Below are 19,882 nucleotides of genomic sequence, written 5' to 3' on the forward strand. Positions count from 1 at the left end.
CGCCCCCGCGCTCGCCCTTCCTCGGCCGCGGCGCCACCGAGCCCGCTGTCCCCCGGGGCACCGCCCACATCCCATTTCCGGAGCGGTGATTGGGCAGCTTCTGAGATTCCTCATGGGCGATTGGCTGTCAGCTCGGTCAGTCCGGCGACGGGGGCGGGCGCACCTGGACGCGGCGCTGTGCGGTGCCGGGTTGGCTGAGCCGGCAAGCGCCGGTACAGCCGCGGCCGCCCCCGCGCAACCCTGGGGCCGAGCCGCGGGGTGGGCGCCGGAGTTCCCGTTCCCGACGAGCTTCCGAGGAGCAGCGCCCGTGCGGGGCCTGGCGCCGGCCCTGGGTGCTCGCCGCCGCAGGGCCGCTGCCGGCGGGAAGCTGGGTCCTGGCTGCGGTGCCACCTCCGCCTCAGCAGCCGGGGCTCGGCCGCGCTGTTCGCGCCTGGTCGGGCTGCCCGGGGCCTGATGGGCGCAGGCCGCTGCCCGGCCGCGGGTGGGGCGAGAGGGCTGAGGAAGGAGAGGCCGGGGCAGGGGCCCCTGCTGGGGCACAGCAGGGCAGCCCTGGGCTCCGCAGAGTGACAGTAGGAAACGGTGGATGTGTCCCGTGCCTAGGTGAGTACGGCCTTCGAAGGGAAGGCTTCTCGCTCTCACAGGTGACTCCTCACTGCAGGCAGGACTCGTGAGGCCACGGAGCGGGCGCTCCTCGGTGGGTGCCGTCATCGCACAACAGCCTGCAGGACGTGCTTGTAGGCCACGGTGTCAGCCCAGAGGCTGGATCCATCTGGCACACCTAGAAGAATTGCCTGTGCTGTGGGAAGGAGGAAGGACAGATTTGCTCTGCTCACAGCAGCTTGTATGAAGCTATGTATAAACATACCGTAGTGTTCACCACATGTGAAGTTTCCTTAAGTGGGGAAAAAAAAAAGAAAAGTGCCTTTATTTCCCTACTGCCAGACAGATAAGAAGATAGTGTGAATAATTTAAGCCCTTTCTTCCTTCCTCACAAGGAGATCATAGTTAAAGAGTAAAGTTAGGAAACAGTATCTTCTCCTGCTACTTTATGAAAAGGAAGATTTTACTCTGGTAGTTTACGAGTGAGTTACCCAGAGCTGGGAGCAGTGAAACCCCAAACAGCTGCGAGTTGCTCAGTGTCAGTTTTAGGGAGATGCTTCTTCATTAACAAAGGGAATTGCCTCAAGCAGTGGGCCACCAGTCATAGTGGTGTGGATAAACATTGGTGAAAAGCATACATTTCCCTATATGTAGTGAATGCATATGTGCATTATGTGTCCTAACAATTGAAGCAGTAAATAAAAAAGCTGATAGAGTGAAGAAATTTTAATTTTGTGAATAGAAATTAACCAATGTTGATGGCAATAGGTGGAGAAAGTTGCTTTTTTTTATACACAATAGTACATCTTTTCCTGGGTTCCAAAAAGGAATTAAGGATTTTGCTTACCTTTAAAAGGCACTTACAATTTCTCAGATAGAAAATATTTGACTGGAACTACATATTCCTTCAAATCTGTCTTAAAGGCATTGCAACAGTGTCATTTATTTTAGGATAAGCAGCTCTTCTTATGCACCAAACAAATAATTTTTTCACATTCACTCTGAAGTAGACAGTGTTTTTCCTCCCAGATTATAACTGAGGGTAGATAAATACCCCAACCACCTCTTATTTTAAGTAATAAGTTTTGCCAACAAAACTTGCTGTGTGCTAGATGTAATGAGGAGCTCATGAATATGAATCCATTTGTGAAGAGTGCTTTATTGTTCCCCAGATAATTGACATGTTGCCTGAGGTGTACAATTCTTCAGGAGAATTTTCTGATTCAATTAAAGAGAATGGAAAAGCCTTAACAAACTTGTTTATCTGGTTTGTCTGTTTACCTGTTCATCATTTCAGATCCAAGGGGCATAGTTTTTCTCATCACTTTGGAACTTCACAAGTTAATTCATTATCTAATACAATTGACATCCACAGTATCATGGGAACCATACCAGGAGTACCTGTCTTCTTGCACACTGAAAGCTTTAAAAGACCAAAAAGCCCTTCCTTCATTGTCAGTTGAAGTACAGTGAGCTGTAAGTTTCCAGATTACCACATGCTCTTCATAAGCAGACAAGACCTGAATGGTTTGAATAAAAGTCAAACCAGGAAGAAAATAAACTAAAACTGAGCCTTTTCAAAAGGAAAATCTGTTTCCACTTATGTGAAGGAAGTCCTTAAATAAAAGATCTAATCTTTTTTAACTCACTGCTCCAGAAATACACCAAGAAGTACTTCAAGGCCTTCTGTTCTACTATTTTAGGTTCATAGATGTTGGTAAGTATAACAGATACTAGCATTTCCTCTGTCAGTGCAGACTTCCAGAATATCTTTACCACTCACCAAAAAAACCCTGACCAAACCCAAAAAAACATCAGCACATTAAAATCTCTTATGTAAATATGAAATTGAACTAGTCTAGTTTTTTTGGGTTTTTGTTTTGGTTTTTTTTTATAGTACATGTAGTTAAGCTCAGATGCATTGTGTTGATTTCCCTTGGAAAAAGCTATCCTGAGCCAAAAACTGTCCTATGCCCTTTGTTCACCTCTTACATTGTTAGTTCTAGTTGGCTATCTCAGTGTAAAAATGTGTGTTGTTAGTCAGCAGCAGTAAACCACAGCAAATGAGCACCTGTTTCTTCTGGAGATTTTTAAGTATCTCAGATGGTACAAAATAAATTAGTAAAGCAAAATGTCATGGTTGCAGATGGGATGGAGTTAATTTTCTTTATAGTAACTGGTACAGTGCTGGATTTAGTATGAGAATAATGTTGACATCAGGCTGAAGTTTTAGTTAGGTTTGAGGTCTTCTTACTCTACATCAAGGACATTTCAGCTTCCTATGCTCTGCTAGTGAGGATGTACACAAGAATGAAGGAGAACATGGCCAGGACAGCCGACCCAAACTGTCCAAAGGGACATTTCATACCACTGAACATCAAGTTGGCCATGAGGTGCCAATGGCTGCTGGGGGACAGGCTGGGCATCAGTCAGTAGGTGATAAAAAATTGTATTGTGCATCATTTGTTTCTTTTGGGTTTTATTTCTCTCTTCTTTCCCTTACAGTTATTATTGGTCGTAATGTCTAACTGTTATTATCTTTTATTTTTTTTTTTTCAATTATGATTTTTTTTTAATCTCAGCCCATGAGGTTTTCTTTTTCCATCCATTTTTTCCTCACTGGGGCAGGGATCGGTGGAGTGAGTGAGCAGCTGCTGGGACTTACTTGCTACCTGGGGTTAAACCCCAACACAGTGTGTTACCTTAATTCAATCCTACATGTCTCACTTGATTGTAGACTGCAAGAAGTACTGCTCACCAAAACTCTGAAGTTAAAGAGCAAGAGGATTAATTACAGAAATTACTGCAAATCCCAAAGGCTTGCCAGACCAAACTTTATTGTAACCATATAGTTGCTATGAAAAGATGTGAACAAAAAAATTTAATTGTGCTGGTATGGGCATAGCAATGAATATGATTTCCTAATAAGTCTGACTTATGAAAGTATGAAAAATAATCTCCAGTCATGTAAAGATATTCTTACATCTTAATATGGATATTTTTATATTTAGTAATTATAAATATTATGCATAATTATTTAATATTAAATGTAATAAATGTTAAATTGTGTAACGAGGCAATAAATAGAACTGGTCCAAATTTGAAAAAAGATAGAAACAAGCCAAAAAAGATCAAAGTGACAGCAAACTATTTCTGGGCACAACTAGACAGCACTTTAGCTTTTGTTATTTTTTTTAATTTAAAAAAGAACAGAGAATGAGAAAATACCCAGATATCTAATGGAGTACCCACTTCTAAAATCTTTGTGAAGAAATAGATTGGAATTTCCAGGAATGTCTATAGATGGAACATAACTTTCTAATGCTTCCAAATTCAGGTTCCCTAGGGCTCATAAGGTATAGCGATGGAAAAATAAGTTTGCTTTCCTGGAAATCTTTTTTGTGTAGTAAGGGAGATGTGAGAATTTTCATCAATAGTTTTTGTCTGAAAGGAATAATCTGATTTTTCTTTGAGGAATCTTTAAATATTTAAACACGCACATACACACAAACATATTCATATGTCTGTGAAGGAGAAGGGTGACATGATTAACAGTGTGCAAGAACTTCTGAACTCTGCTGTTATTTTTTTCAAATAAACATGTATGGGAGTGGATGACTCATCCTGCAAAGTCCAGACTCATTGGTTTCAAACACTTCCACTGGAACTCCTTGTCTGGGCTTTGGGGTCTTGGCAAAATTTATTTATTTATGTATGAGTCAGAAGTTCTGAATAATGTTTCTGCTTAGTTGACTACAGAAAATAAAACCCAAAAAAACCTTGGAGAGTCAGATGTCAGAAAGAAAGAAAAAAATAAAAGGAGGACATGGATAGCAAGATGCCCAGACTTAACAGAGATGGAAAATTCACAGGTTTGGTTAGTCAGTAAGTTAAGATACACCAACTCTCAGAATTGAAAAACTATTGAAAATTGTAACAAAAATTAATACATAAATAGAGGCAGAAACAATGCTTTCACTGAAGAGTAGAAAGGTAAAAACATTTGATAAGCTCACATTTCTGGCAAAAGTCAAGTAGCAAAGGAAGTATCAGCCAAAGATGAGAAAGCTCCTGCCAAGTTTTGTAGATGTTTAAACAGTATCTAGTTAATAGCAAATGACAAACCACAGACCTTGAGACATCTAGTTCAGCCCTTTTTTCAGGGAAGGACCAACTGTCCCTACAACACTCCTGGCCAGTGTTTGTCAGCCTGTTCTAAAAGTACTTTGTTGATGGAAATCAAGGGATTTCATATGGGCTGTTCATTATTTCCCCCATTATTCTCCTCATATCCTACCACCGAAGGAATTTATTCCTTTCCTCTGTGCATTTACCTACAAAATTACTTGAGCACTATTTTCATCTCTCACCATCAGTCATCTCTACACTAAGGCACCTGAGTTCCTTCAGTCTTTTTCCACAAACTGTCATTTCTTGACACAGTGTCAATAACCATGAAGTCACCACTCAGGGGACAGAGGGACCTTGGAAGAAGAGTTCTAAGAGCACTGTGTCTGGGTTCTGGCTTCTATCTATTTGACAGCTTCTAAAAGTCCCATGAGCCTTTTTCTTTTTTTTTTTTTCTTTTTTTTTTTCTTTTTCTTGTTAACTCTCTTTTCTTTCCAAGAGAATCTCAGATTCCCTACAATATATCCTAAGTAATAGTGTTCAGTTCAAATGATGTCTGGAGTGTGAAAAATAGCATCAACATCAGGTTTATAGTAAGCTGAGAATAGGTCATGATTAGTTTAGGAGGAGAAATGTGACAGTGTATATCTGACTACTTTGCTAGGAGAAGAAGGGTCAGTTGGTAGTGCACCAAAGTATTGATGCTATTAGATATGGAATTTTAAAAGGAAAATTTTACCTCATTATGAGAAGAGAATTCTGCTGCCAGGCCTCATATTATGTGTATAATTCCATTCTGCAAAAAGCTTCCTGGCTTGCAAGGATAAGATCCATAGTGAATAAGGTACAAAAGTGAAAAGCAAGATTGCTGCATGGTCTAATTATGATTAAGGTTGTAAAAATGGATTCTAGTCTTCAGAAGTTACAGCCAAGATGGAAGTTTTAGGTTACCAGGTAATTTAAAATACATGTTCACTTCCATCTGTACTATAGAGTGCTGGTCTGATTTTAAGGTGAATACACTATTTGTGTGCCTTAGTTTTCCATTTGTAATGACTCACCGTGAGTCATGAGTGGATGACTCAGAGATTGTGGACAGTACAGCTCCTATGGATTGAAATCAGAGCCCGCCTGACAGGTACTGATATGGATTTTCCTACAATGCACAGAACTCCAAATGACAAGCCATGCACGTTCAGTGCAGTTTGTGCAGGTCTGCTATAATTTCCTTTTCTGCCTGAGACTGATTTCAGGGTATCCATATTGTTATAACCTTTACACATCTGAAAAATGTAGTACTTCTTTTCCTGATTTTTTTCGTCTGTGGTGCTCTTCAGGCAATTAGGTGAGCTACAGTTATAGTATTCACATTTTTCATGGAATATAATACAGTGGATTTTCTAGTACAACGTAGATCATAGTAGTACAGCATAGAACTGTAGTTGTAAAAAAACAAAATTGACTTCATTTTCAATAAGCTTTGTGTCATTTTAATGTACAAACCGTGTCCTTTTAAATTACTGACTATTGACATTACTTCTTGCCTTTAAATTTTGAGATTACCTCTGCCAACTCTGCAATTCTGTAAGTATTTCAGATGTTGTGACTTAACTTTGGTATCTTTATCTACTATAACACCCATAATCATCTAAATACCACTATACTTACTTCCTAAAAGTTCAAAAAATATAATTAAAAAATGAATGTTCTTAAAAGACACAATTACTTCTATTTGCTGAATAGCTTAATTGTCTAAGTGTCTACCATGTGGTTCACAGCTTTACAAAAGCAAAAAAAAAGCAGATGTTGTTCATGTCCTCTCCCCATTATCACATACAAGTGAGAATCTCTTCCTCAATATGGACTTGCCCCAGCTCAGAAGAAAAGGTTGGAAAGTTTTTGTTTCCATCAGACTAACCAAGTGCCTCCAGTTTATTCCAGTACTCCAAAATCTTATATCATTAATTGTCATTTACATTAAATACAAGATGAAATTAAAAACCACCCAAATATAAAAATACTAATTTTTGGAAACTAGATATAAAATTAAACATTGCATCTTCCCAAATAGTTATTTCATTGCACTGATACACATCTATCCTTGGCTGTGGACTTATATATGAATGGTACTAAATAGGTAAGTAATTGGGCAAACATTTGTTAAATTTACCTGTTTGGGTCCTAAGCAATGCACAGCAATCTCCACTGTTAGCAGGAAAGTGTGTGATCTCTTTCTATACCTACTGCTGGGTGATAGGTGCAATCCCCCATGTACAACCCACTCCTGCAAGTTACAAAATGCTACTCCGTGGTTGTGATGTCCAGGCTTTCCAAAGGTCTGCAAGAAAGTGCATCATGCTTAATTATAAACTGCCATAACACAGAACTAATTTTTAAGTAATTGAACTTTTGATATTACATTTGCAGCTGAAGCCATTTCCAAATATGAGATGGAAGAAAAAACACAGGTAGCACTGGCCTCTAACTGCATTACAGTTGGATTTAAGTAATTTCTTACAATGGGGCATTCTCCAGCTTCCATTAGCTGTGTGAATGACCTCTAATTTGTATTGTAGAAAAAGCCTTCATACAGCAGCACTGCCATCTCCTGCTTGCTTGCTTCCATGCAGGCAAGCACGAGGTCTGTGCTGCAAAGCAGCCACAGTGAAGGTGCAGTTTTCTGCTACGAGGTAAGTGAGGAAGTAGCATTTTCTAATACTCAGGGATAACACATTTGGAGTTCTGCAGATGGGGAGAGTTTTAAAAGGTGAATTTTTTTAAGCACAGAAAAGTACTTCAGCCATTTGTCCAGGATTTCTGATAAACCACATCCCTGCCATTAGTCCAGGATTTCAGATAAACCACAAACCCACAATAGCTCAAAATGTGTACATTTGTGTGCTTGTGCTGTACCCAAGAAATACATTCTACCTGTTGAATATACTTCCATAGAACTGATCTGTTCACAAACCAAAACATTTGAAAAGATCTAAAATATTCCCTGTAGTCTGCATAAGTGCTGCAAGTCCAAAGCATGAATGACTCATGAACGGGATTAATTCAATGCAGTTGGAGTGTATTTGATCATATGCAAGCATTTGTGTGGTCCATATGCAGTAGGTCCAACAGGTCCCAGATGTTGGGACCACATACGCTCTGAACCATTAAGACACAGGTGAGATAGAGCCAGAACACAGAGTTATAATCACAGTCATATCAGAATACTGCTTTATTGCTTATCATAAACTGGGACAATTTATGCTTCTGAGAATATTTCTACACATTTACAATGCCTGGTGCAGGGTCTCTTGCAGTCAGCCATGTGCCCACTGAATTCTCTCTGCTGTGCCAAGGGGTTATAGATATGGATCTTACAGCTCAAACCTGCTCCTGCTTAGGGATTCGGCTCTGGTACTGACATCACCTCAAACTTGACCAAGCACTGCTGCAGTCTCAGCTTATTGCCACCAGTGATGCCACTTCAAACCAGCCATGTCTGTCCCACACATTGCTACACGCTGGGCTCAGAAATGCCAGAGGATGTGACACTTTTGCTTTTGCTTCTGCCTTGGAATACAGCTAGATAAGAGACTAGGACAGAGGTTTCTACCAGATTGTTCTTGAACCTGGAAAGCTTCCCAAACAAGAACCTACCGTGAATCATACAGGATGATGAAAATGCTCTTGGTTACTTGAATTCTTTTTTTGGACAATCATATTCAATACACAGAGAACAGAAAATTGCATCCAAAACAACAAAATATGGAATCATTGGTAAGGAACATAATAGTGGATATAAATGATAGCTGCCTAAGACAGATTTACCCTTCCCACAGAATCACAAAGTTTTATTATTCTAATTCTTCTCTCCTTTGAAGGCATATTTATTGTTAAGAACAAAGTGAGAGCTATTGAAGACATTAGCAGGTAATGAAAAACAGTTCTGTTGCTTACTAGCCCAAACGTCCAGCAGGGTAAAAAGGTAGAAGAAAGTCACATAAACCATTTAGTTGGTGAGATCTCAGTTCACACTCAGTTAATTGGCCTGTTTTGCAGGATTTAATCTGGCAGCATAAGAACCTTGAAATAAATCTCTTAGCTATGATTAGAGATGAAGGAGAGATTAGCACAGGCAGGAGAGTTGAAGCGGTTTTCTCCATTTCCATTGGTGAGTCAATGTGAAGACAGAGCAACTACAGAGACATCAGGAAATCATTCAGTCATCCTCAGGATGTCCAGTTCAGGTATTTTCTCCCTTGTATTCAGCAAGTTACCAGTTTCAAGATCCTACTCATTCCTCTGAAACAGGTTAGTGGTTTCTTTCATAATGTCATAAATAGCAATGTATGTTTAGCTAATGTTTAGCTAAAATAGCAGATTTTAGCAAAATCAGTAAGATAAGATGTGGTTTGTTTATGACAAAATTGCAAAATTTCTTTGAACAATTCATATTTAATAAGCAAATATTATAAATAAATAGCTGTGCTATGTCTTGTTCAATATAGTTTGGGGAATTTGATAGCAAAGGAACATTTAGGTGGTATCTTGGAAGCAAATTGTACGGTGATGGAAGCTGTGTTAAAAGTTAGATAAATTTGAATTCGATAAGGAAAACTTGAGAACAGTATTGATAGTAAGGGAGAGATTTCCACATTTATTTGGCTTCTTTTGCTGAAAGAAGTATTTCTCCCTTTATAAGAATAAAATCCAGTTTGCTCTCCCATAGCTGGGGAAGACATGTCTGTGTGTATATGATTCATAACTCTGGAGTGGTTTACGTGCAAAGATTTCTAAGAACTATGACAGGCGTTAGATCCACTGAAATGCTGGGAGCATTTGTGGCTTTACACTAATCTGCTACCAAGTATGAATTGGAGAAGAACAAACACACATTGAAGAGCAAGACTAACACTTTCAGCTCATAATTGCAGTTCCGCTCCTTCAGCTGGAAAAACTTTCTTCATCATGCTAAAAAATTATACTATGCAGCAGTTTGTGTGTTACAAGAGATCTTACACTAATAAATGTATTCAATACATTATTAAACAGGGAAAGAATAATGTTAGGATGCACTTACAAAATTCTTTATGATATGAAGAGAGTCATTATCTGAAATAAACTCAGTAAACTGTTAGCATAGGTGAAAAACTTAGCATACTTACGTTATTATCCATGTAGTAGGCTAGGAACAAGGAACAGAATAGGTAACTTGTTCTTCTGTCCCGGACTTGAGGCAGTCAAGGTTTCATGACAAGCACAGTGTTTCCCAAAGATCAATCCCAAGCATATCAGTGATAGCCAGGGTCAGTCAACAAGTGGTCTTTGAACTACAACAACCAGTCATTCCATCCCTTTCCTCTGGTACCAAGACTCCATGAAATCACAGACCCTATGCTGCTGGTGTGTTAGATAAATGTCAATGTTCCATGAAATCTGATCCTAAAAACAATACTAAAAATTGACAAAGGAAGCTAATAATACCTCATGAGAATTTCTGGAGACAAGGAATTATTAGAATTTTTCTTGCACAGAAACTTTTTAAACTTCAAGCATCTGAAAATGGGGGATGGAACTGTATCAGAATAGCTCCATGAGATTGAATGTATTCCTGCTTCTGGAACTCAACTTCAAATTTCTTTACGGCTAGAATATGACAAAGTCTCAAATCTCTCTGGAGTAGATGAATTTTAAAAGAGTAGAACTATTGACAACTTTTGTCCAAATGTTAAAACAAAATATATTTAGCAAGTAGGGTGTTTTCAGTAACTAAATAACTAAATGTGTGCTGAACAATTTCAAGGCATTGTTCAAATACATATATGTGTTTCACAGAAACAAACAGTGAGTGATACATTCATATGTGCTGGCTATTGAACACGAACTGTGTATCAGGAATGAGCAAATTTCACATCAGATTCTCTCTGCTGTGAGCTCTGAGGCCTGAGTATTGGGCAAATAAACCTGTTAGCAGCCATCATTTACAGCTATTTAAGGTCAAGTCACGAACTGCTTAACTGGTGAAGCAATCAGAGATACTGTCTCCAGGCTTAACAGGCTTATTCAGGCTGTCAGCTGAATTTGTAGGGAGGCTTAATTCTGTACCAGCAGAGCGTGATTCCTTCAAATGAGGTCTGAACAATACTGGAGAAGAATGGTGTGAAGCAAGTGCTATAATTTTATGACTATTCTCTGGACATCTCTGTAAGGTGATTATACTATACTATTGTGACAATACAATCACAATCAATATTCAGCCATAACTGATAATCATACTTAACAATCATTAAAATTAGGGCCCTGTTTTTAAACTCAGAAAGCTTCTGGCCTCAACACCTTTGGAAATAGACTGGTAAGGAAAAATACTGTGCATTTAGCACACTATTCTGTGTATTGTACAAAAGATACACAGAGCTGAATAGCTTTGAGGGGAATTAGTTTTCTCTGTAAATGCAGGAGAAAATAAATCCAACTTGAATTCATTAGATCTCACAGGCCTTAAAATCTTAATGTATGAAGATATTTATCCATACCCTAATATGAATCACACAACCTATTCCTTGCCTGTACAAATAGAACTGATTATTTCCAACGTAAACACATGAAGACGCTGGCATTCCATTGCCTTTTTAAACTGCACTCTGCAACAATCTGCTTACCCAATGCTAAGCTTCACTGCAGCTGGGGATCCTTTACCGGGTCAGTGTAGCCCTACTTCTCTCCAGCTTGTCTGTCTGCAGGTGTTTTTCATGTTGTTTTAGCTGATACAAGTTTTATTCAGTAATAGCATCCACTAACTTAGAAAATATTATGCTGCTTATACATCTCTATTTCCCCAGATTTATAGGATTACATTTTACTTTTTATAAATATCATTGTATTAGTGTAATTAAATTACTGTATAATTATGTAATGCAGAATTTTACAGTATAAAATCACTCTAATGAGAGTTGCCAAATTAGGAGCAACACAAGCAAGTTTTCTGGAAAGAAAAAAAGGCTGTATGTATGTTTGTCTTGTTTATTCAACTTTTGAACACAAACCTGACCATAACACAGGAATCAAATACCTATAATTGTTAAACAAAAAAAAAAAAAAAAAAAAAAAAAAAAAAAAACCAAAAAAAAAAGCAACAAGTAGAAGGGAAAGACACTGGGAGTCTTCTGAAGGGAAAGACACAGACCAGTTCACTTTTAGGTATCAGATCCACACAGAAAATAGGTCTTGACAAAAATTCACAGGAATTCAGAGTCTCTGTTCATACTATTCACTTGTTTTTAATTGCTCTAATTGGTCCTTAGAATTTATTTTTTTTTAGTGATTCACACTGGTATGAAACTTAAGCAATAAGTTTCACTAGGGCACTCCCTTGGCAGGACTCAGAGTGCATGAGGCTGTACAGGAAGTTCTCTTGTAGGCTCTATAAATACCTGGTCAAAGAGACAGTAATCTCTCTCCCTCTTCTTCAGATTTCTACTGCATGCCTTGGATCCATGCTCCTAATCAGCTTACAAGCTTCCCTTGACCTACGCTTCCTTTCCTAATGCACGTCTGACTATGGCTGTCCTCAAAGTCAAATTCACCAAAACCAAGAGGGACAAGCTGGCTCAGATCTTATGGATCCTCAACTGGGTTTCTGTAGTGAGTGGGATCATTCTCTTCAGTCTCGGCCTCTTTCTGAAAATAGAGATCAAGAAGCGCAATGAAGTGATGGCAAAAGGGGACATTAACTCTGTCCCCAACATGCTGATCTCTGTAGGGGTCATAGCATGTATCATCAATTTTCTGGGTGGCAAAATCTGCTATGACTGCTCAGATGCAAACAAGTTCTCCCGATGGAAACTAGTAATGCTGCCATACATCGTATGTACCTTTTGTTTTACCTTCTGCATCCTGGTGGGTGCTCTCATGTGCTACACCATGAGGAACGAGCTGGAAGAGTCTCTCTATCTGGGACTGAGGGATGCTATTAAGTTCTATAAAGACACAGACATACCTGGGCGGTGTTTCTTAAAGAAAACAGTGGATTTGTTACAAATTGGATTCCGTTGCTGTGGAAACAATGGCTTTAGAGACTGGTTTGAAATTCAATGGGTATCTCCTCGTTATCTGAATATGGCTTCCAAGGAGGTTTTGGAGTAAGTATTTATCAGTTATAACAAAAAAATCTAGGAGAAAAACTCTTTTGAAACTGGAAAGCCCTTTTTTCTTGACCTTTGTATCTTAATTAAAAAAATGAAGAATGACCAGGTTACTCACAAAATATGCTAAATATACGCACAGTCAAAAGTTGCCTTTTTCTAAGCCTTTAGGGATGCTCAGCAAAGCAAATATGTATCTTCTTTTTCAGTGTGGTGAATTAGCTACCTCAAAATTTTTATTTCATTTATAGTGAGCTGATAATAGTAAGAAAAGGATTGTACTATAAGTACATTGCACAGTCAGCACTGAAAGACCCTTCTTCAAGGTATTAGACTTTGCAATCCCAAGTTCAAATCTGTATGTTCACATCTGAGAAACTGCCAAACCACATACGCTGCATAAAAAAGCAGAAATCCCCCCTTTCTTTTGGTGGTGGTGCTTCACATGATGTACCGACTGTGAAAGTATATGCTCAAAAAGAAGAGTGGTAATACAGACAAGGTAAAAACTTAAAACTTTCAAAAGTAGACAATCCAGTCTGTAATTATTCTTCTAAAGCTGAAAAAGGCCTTCACTGACAAGAGAGTAGTAGTTTTGTATTCCCAGAAAAGACAAATGCAAAGAGCTTGCATTTTGTTGAACTCAAAAATCAGTGACAAAGCCAGAGGAAGGGAGGCCAAAGGTCTTAATTTTACAGAATTCACAATTTGAAACTGCCATCATAGCAAAGCTATCTAGAGAGCTGCAAATATACCAGAGGGCAGGACCTAGGAGAATACAAACAAGAGGGCATCAGCATACAGAAGACTGTGGTATTGAAGCAATACAAGCATTCTCAAGAGCAAAGTTATAGTGTCACACAGAACAGACTGAACCAGAGCTGTTTAAATTCTCATTTCTATGCTGAAAAGTGACATGGCAACCAAGACAGTGCCCAGGAATTTAAGAGCAGTAGCTTAGTGTGAGGTCAAAAGTAAAATATATTGCCTTTTATTTCCATAAGAGGCAGAAACAGTAATGTTTTACCCAGGGTCTTAATTAAGCTGTGTTTTCTTCTGCAGGCTCACCTGTGCTCTGCCATTGTTTTGAGAACACACTGCCAGTTAGCTTTTGCCCCATTTAGACAGAAGGAGACAGTGAAAAGTGTGTGAGGAAAGTAATTTCTGAATTTCTTCTGCTGTGGATAGATGGCTTAATTTCATCTTGATTGGCAGAATCCAAGTTGGTGCTGTATAACAAAATTTTACCATGACTTCCAAAAATCTGTTAATGAAAGATTTGATATGAAATCATAGGAAGTAAAGCCCAGCTGGTAATGTTCTGAAAGGGTGGAGAAGGAATCAATCTTTCTTGGTTTGAACTTGTACTCTGTATCAGTTAGTAGTTTGTAGATCAAGAGGCAAAGAGATCTGACATACTGTGAATTCACATGTAACCTTCTCAAAATGGAACTTTTCAGACTCCTGAAAAACCCTCTTCCCTCCCCCCTTTTCTACAGCTCTGTTGCCAACACCACAATTTGAGAAGGCATGGAAACAGTCAGTGGGAATTGGCAGGAACATGAGGCAGGTTACGGCAGTACAATGCTAACACTGCTTTGGTTGGCTAAAAATCATCTTTGCTCAAAAGCCAATTTTTGCTTTACAATACCATAACTTTGAATTGCAACAGCAAATAGTGAATGTCTTGCTCCACCAACTCTTTTACTGAGGTCTTCCTTTCTAACAGTACCAAGATACTATTAAGTACCAAGATACAATTAAATAATTATTAAATTTGCCACCCTCAGAGGAAACACAGTGGCAGGAAGATATAACCCAAGTCTGGAAACTGCTACTGTTGGCAGTAGAAAGAGGATTCCTCTTTATAACACATCTGGAACAGAAGAGAGTATTTAAATTGATGCTTGGGATCAAAAGAAAAGCTTAAGACCCAGTTTAAGAGATCGAGTACTATATTTGGGTCATCGAATATTTATAATATCCTGAAACACAGAGGGCATTTTGCCAGCCCAGGTAAGATCTTTCCTTTCACAATGCGCCAATCTTCCTCTCTGCAAGCTTTCTTTTCTCCTTCCACATTGGAGCCCTCTGGTTTGTGCTTCTCTGGCTCCTTTCCCTTCCAGTGCCTAATTCTGCCTATGCCCACAGCATGGGTCACACACTTCAATCTACTTTCAGCAGATTATTTGGACTCTCTTACATTGATTCCATTCTGCTGCCATCAGCAATGATATGATGGCCACAAAATAAAAAGCTAGGCTTGAAAATGGAGAAAAATTCATGCCTATCCCAGTCCTAAGTGGGAAATACAGACGAACTTCCTGGTTTACCTGTAAAGATCTTTGAGTAAAAATGTTTTTGAGAGAATTTTAAGTAAAACAAAACACACTACAACCCAAATAAAATAGAGAGGAAGAAAAGGACAAGAAACAAAAAAAAAAAAGGGGTTGTGTTTAGTAGGCTCACAGCAATAAAATAAAAGCAATTATTCTGCAATCAAAGAACTGCCACAAATACTAAGCTTCCTAGCAGCTTATGTTTCATTGGAAGGTTACATTTAGTCCCAAATTCCAGATCAAGACTGGACCACAGTGTTTCTGCTCCTTCTGTTTACCTGATGAGCTTCTTGTAACAATCTCCTTCCCTCTCATTTAGATCAGCTGTAGTGGAACAGAAAAATATTACTTGCAAACATTAATAAATTACTAAGTTTTAGAAAGTATTAGCAAATTTACTATTGGCAAATAGTGAAAGCTGGGTATCTAAGTGAAAGTTGTCTTTCATGTTTTCTGGCCCCCTTTACAGAAGAAAGGCCTGGACTTGATGAACCAGGGCATGGTTCTCACCCATGGGGCTGTCTCAGGAAATCAGCCTTTTCCATTGAGCATGAAAATAGGAACATGCTTAGAAGCTGCTTCCCCAAGGTGTGAGAGTGTCTCTCAGCATCTTAGATACTGTCCAGTTTCTGGAAAATCTCTTTCTCTGAAGAAAATGCATGCCAAGGATTCATTTCACCTCTAGAACATCTTGGTTAATTTGAGACTGTGTTCTCTTCCCATCCTATGATTTTTTTTCCTATACCTCTTTATCTTTCCTCTTTCACTACTTGTTTTCCTCCTGATCTTATAAAGGAGGGAAAGGAATAACTTTTAGCAATACAAATTTCCTAAACTTACAGAAAGTGAAGCTACAAGAACTAGAAACTCCTTTGTGAATTAGTCTCAAAACATGTGCTGGACGAGCCCTTGCAATGGGTACAGTGACAAAAGTCCAGCGGATGATTTCCAGTGGCTCCTGTGGCATACAAAGTTGTTCTTGTATTAGGATCTCTCTCTCATGGAATGATTGTGTAGAAAAATCAGTCCAGAAGTAGTGAAACACAGGATTTCCAGGGATATAATTTCCATTCAAATTCCACCAAGATAAACAAGTTCAAAAATTATTTTCAGTATTCAGCACAAAGATACCTAAAAAAGGCAACATCTCCCCAGACACTGAACTCACGTCTTGTGGCACAGAATGAAGAACCACATGAGGTACTGTGCTACACCACACTTAATTACAGCAAATCCAATATTCAGCTTTCCGGCAGTAAACAACTTTTCCAGCTGAAATTATATCCTCATTTTTCTTTTGTTATATTGGAGAGGCCTACATTGCAGCAGAGTTGTGTTACTTCCTTTTCTAAAATCACAAGCACTGCCTGCTGCTGACACCAGGTTTGTAATGCCCAGGCTTTGTCCTCTTGCAGCCGTCTGAAGAGCAATGTTGATGGGAAGTTCTTGGTGGATGGAGTCCCCTTCAGTTGCTGCAACCCCAGCTCCCCACGGCCCTGCATCCAGTACCAGCTGACAAACAACAGTGCTCACTACAACTATGATTTCCTGACAGAGGAGCTCAATATCTGGATGAAGGGGTGCAGAGAGGCCCTGCTGGATTACTACACTGGTATCATGAGATCCATTGGCATTGCAGCATTACTTATTTGGTTGTTCGAGGTAAGTCTCATAAAAATGGTCTCTATCAGATTAATCAGTCTTCTGTCTCTCTAGGACGGGAAACGATGGTGGTGTAACACATGAGAAGTGCCTCAGTATCCAGTATAAAGTCAACAAGCACTTCAGGAATGTTGCAGGGTTTTCTTTAGTAAAGACAACTTTCCCAAAGTCCACAGAGCAGAAAGAAATCTTGTTGAGGATGAGAACTATGAGAAACATGTATATAATTCTGTATATTTATAGAACTTTTTCAACAGAATATAGCATATTCCCTTCCCTGATGAATTTATGGGATCAGATACAGGATGATGATACAGTGGCATAACTGTAAGGAAATTTGGTGACAAGGTCTGGATGTTTTTTAAGTCAGTTTTAACAAACATAAAAAATGAGTAGGTCTTTTTATATTGTTTAGTTTCACCATATAGATAGTTCTTGCAATCGTGGCATATCGTCCCTTTAGAAGTAGATTGTGCTGCTGGTTATGCAATCAACAAACACATAAAAGGCAAGGTACACACCTGCAAAGCTGCAGTGTTCCTGCTGACATCTGTAAAGAGGAGTTCTCTCGATGCTGTCATCTGCAAGTAAACCCCCCTACCAATGGCACAGGCTCCAAAACCATTTTCTTACCTTTTTAGTATGCTTTAGCTTTCTGATTATTGCATAAGTATTAGCATTGTAATTAGGGTAGTTCACAACAGTCCTCAGGCAGTGGTAGGTGGGGTCATGGTGCCAGAAATAACAGGCCTCTGAAGCATGTGAAAAGCTGTGAGCCAGCTCTCTGTGCTCCCTTAAATACTGACAAGCTGATCTTGATTACAACAGAACTATGAAAGTGGGGCTTTTTCCTAAACTTAGACCTGAGCCTCTATTATAGGCCATCCTTCTTAATTTTCATGCCTTGGCACATAGAGGACACATATGGCTTACACAGGAATGATTAAACCTCCTTGGAAGAAATATTGATTTAATCAATGTCACTGAGAAAATCCATTGAAATTAACATACTACAATTTTTTTCTTTCCCAGTGACTGATGGTTTCATTAATTGATCACCCATTCTACATCAATTAGTTGCAGTCTCTGAGGCTAGAAGGTTCATGGCTAATTCTAGGTTCTAATAGCATGCAAGGATGATTGTTACCTGAAGAATGAACAGAGAATCAATCCTTCTCTCCCTGCTTTCTTAAAAAATGCAATTTATTGGAAAAGTGGTTAGGTATATTGCTAGGATAAAGAGTCTGTCTGCTTTACTCAGTTATGAAGCCTGTAAATACACAAGTCAGAAAGCAGTGATAGGACTGAGGCTGCAATTTCAACTGTTTAACCACTAACTGTTTGTTACAGCTCTCTGTACTGATTGGTGTCCGGTACCTACAAACAGCCATGAAGAATGTCCTTCTGCTAGGAGATCTGGAGGGTGAATCAGATGGTTGGTTACTAGAAAATAGTTTTGTGGAAACTGCCAAATACAACATCAACATCATTAAGAACCTCGGTAAAGCCAACCAGATCTCCACTGTCTCAGGCATGAACGACCCCAATATTAACGTTCCAAACACAGACTGTGACAAAACTAATATTACAACAAAATCTATCCCTGCAGCTAGGTAGGCAAATCTTCCAAGAAATGACATCACAAGTCTAGCTTTGCTCTATTACAGTCCTACAGTCACCAGATTTTATCTGGTGGGGAAAAAAAAGCAAGGTAGAAAAACTAGTAAAACAATTGAACAAACCACAGACTGGTGACAGCTCCAAAAATGCTGATACTTCCTTGGATGGATGTGTTTTTACTTGTGAAACCCCTGATTCTCAACACTGCACAAAACTTCTGGAATGTCCCCCACTTTCTCTCCTTTACTTACAGACTTCTATCATGGTCTGAAAGCATCAGAATTATCATTAAGCATAAGCAAATATTTCAGACAGGATGGGTCCACATGTACTAACATACAGATTAGTTGAATAGGTACCAGAGAAGTTTGTCATTACACCTATAAAAATCCCAGGAGCAGGGAATTCCCAAAAGAAATTATTACGCTGGGTAAAAAGATTCTTTACAAAAAAGACAAAAACTGAAACAAAGATTCTGCTGGTGCAGGTTAGGAAAGTGGAAATTTAAACAAAAACATGCATATATTACAGCCTACAATAACCCACCAGGTATGTGAAATTCAGGTGAAGGCAATGAAAGTTACCACAAAAGTATTTCATTTGTTTTTCCCAAAATGTCTGCAGTATCTTTTCATTTTCCCCCCTCCAATAGCTTAGAGAAAGCCAATTGCCCCACTTCCCTCAAAGTCAAAGGGTACAGCTGAAAGGAGTTTTCTGATTAATAACTGCCAGCTCGTGCAGGGATATTTAAACTTCTAACTAGCATGTGATAGCACAAGCTTAAAAACAAGTAGATACTTCCTGTGAAACAAACACTGACGATCCTAGATGCTTGAAAGCTCCTTGTTTCATAAGTACTTACCACCCTGATCCAGGGGTGGGAAAATCATATATATTTGAAATCAATGAAGGCAGACACACTGACAGCTCATGCATCACACCCCTGGTACAATGCTCAGGAGCTTTGTTGATGCATGGAGTGAAAGCCTTCAATGCCCAAACCACCTGTAGTTACAGGGTGCCCTATGACTATAACTGATCATTAATAGTCAGCAGGAAAAATGTACCAATACAAACAGAGGTGGAAAGACCAAATAAAATATTTTACTTGCTACTGTTGTGAGTGCATTCTTTGTGGATAATCAAGTAAAAGAAATTTTATCACTGAAATATTTAAAATAGAACCATTCCTGCTTTAGAAACTGTGCAGAGTAACAGTAAAAATTTCTTTACCTAAATACTGTTGTTTTCCATAACACCAGAAAAGGCAAAAATTATACTATAAGGATGTATCGTAAGTAAATGTAAATAAACCATAATGTAATTCAAGCAGGCTATGTGCATGACCGTAACTTCAACTGGAATTCCTTCAATGCCTAACATGTTAAGCCTACA

General features: G+C 39.0%; 1 protein-coding gene across 2 annotated transcripts; it reads left to right on the plus strand.

Moving 5' to 3' along the window:
- Window positions 1-511: 511 nt before the first annotated feature.
- LOC107205851 (photoreceptor outer segment membrane glycoprotein 2) lies at window positions 512-19,601 on the plus strand. Of its 2 annotated transcripts, XM_015630878.2 has the most exons (4): window positions 512-600; window positions 12,195-12,863; window positions 16,621-16,867; window positions 18,218-19,601. In XM_015630878.2, exons 2-4 carry the CDS (start codon window positions 12,283-12,285, stop codon window positions 18,482-18,484), a joined length of 1,095 nt encoding a protein of 364 aa, XP_015486364.1. In that variant the 5' UTR covers window positions 512-600; window positions 12,195-12,282; the 3' UTR covers window positions 18,485-19,601. The 2 variants fall into 2 exon arrangements, with proteins under 2 accessions (XP_015486364.1, XP_015486361.1); XM_015630875.3 differs by lacking the exon at window positions 512-600 and having other exon boundaries at window positions 5,200-12,863.
- The last annotated feature ends 281 nt before the right edge of the window (window positions 19,602-19,882 follow it).

The sequence above is a fragment of the Parus major genome, chromosome 5, assembly GCF_001522545.3.
Source record: "Parus major isolate Abel chromosome 5, Parus_major1.1, whole genome shotgun sequence".
NCBI lineage: Eukaryota > Metazoa > Chordata > Aves > Passeriformes > Paridae > Parus > Parus major.

Coding starts and splice junctions, on each gene's coding strand:
- LOC107205851 (XM_015630878.2), top strand. CDS start 12,283: ATGGCTGTCCTCAAAGTCAAATTCACCAAAACCAAGAGGGACAAGCTG. Junction 12,864..16,620: donor GCTTCCAAGGAGGTTTTGGA/GTAAGTATTTAT, acceptor GTCCTCTTGCAG/CCGTCTGAAGAGCAATGTTG. Junction 16,868..18,217: donor TACTTATTTGGTTGTTCGAG/GTAAGTCTCATA, acceptor TGTTTGTTACAG/CTCTCTGTACTGATTGGTGT.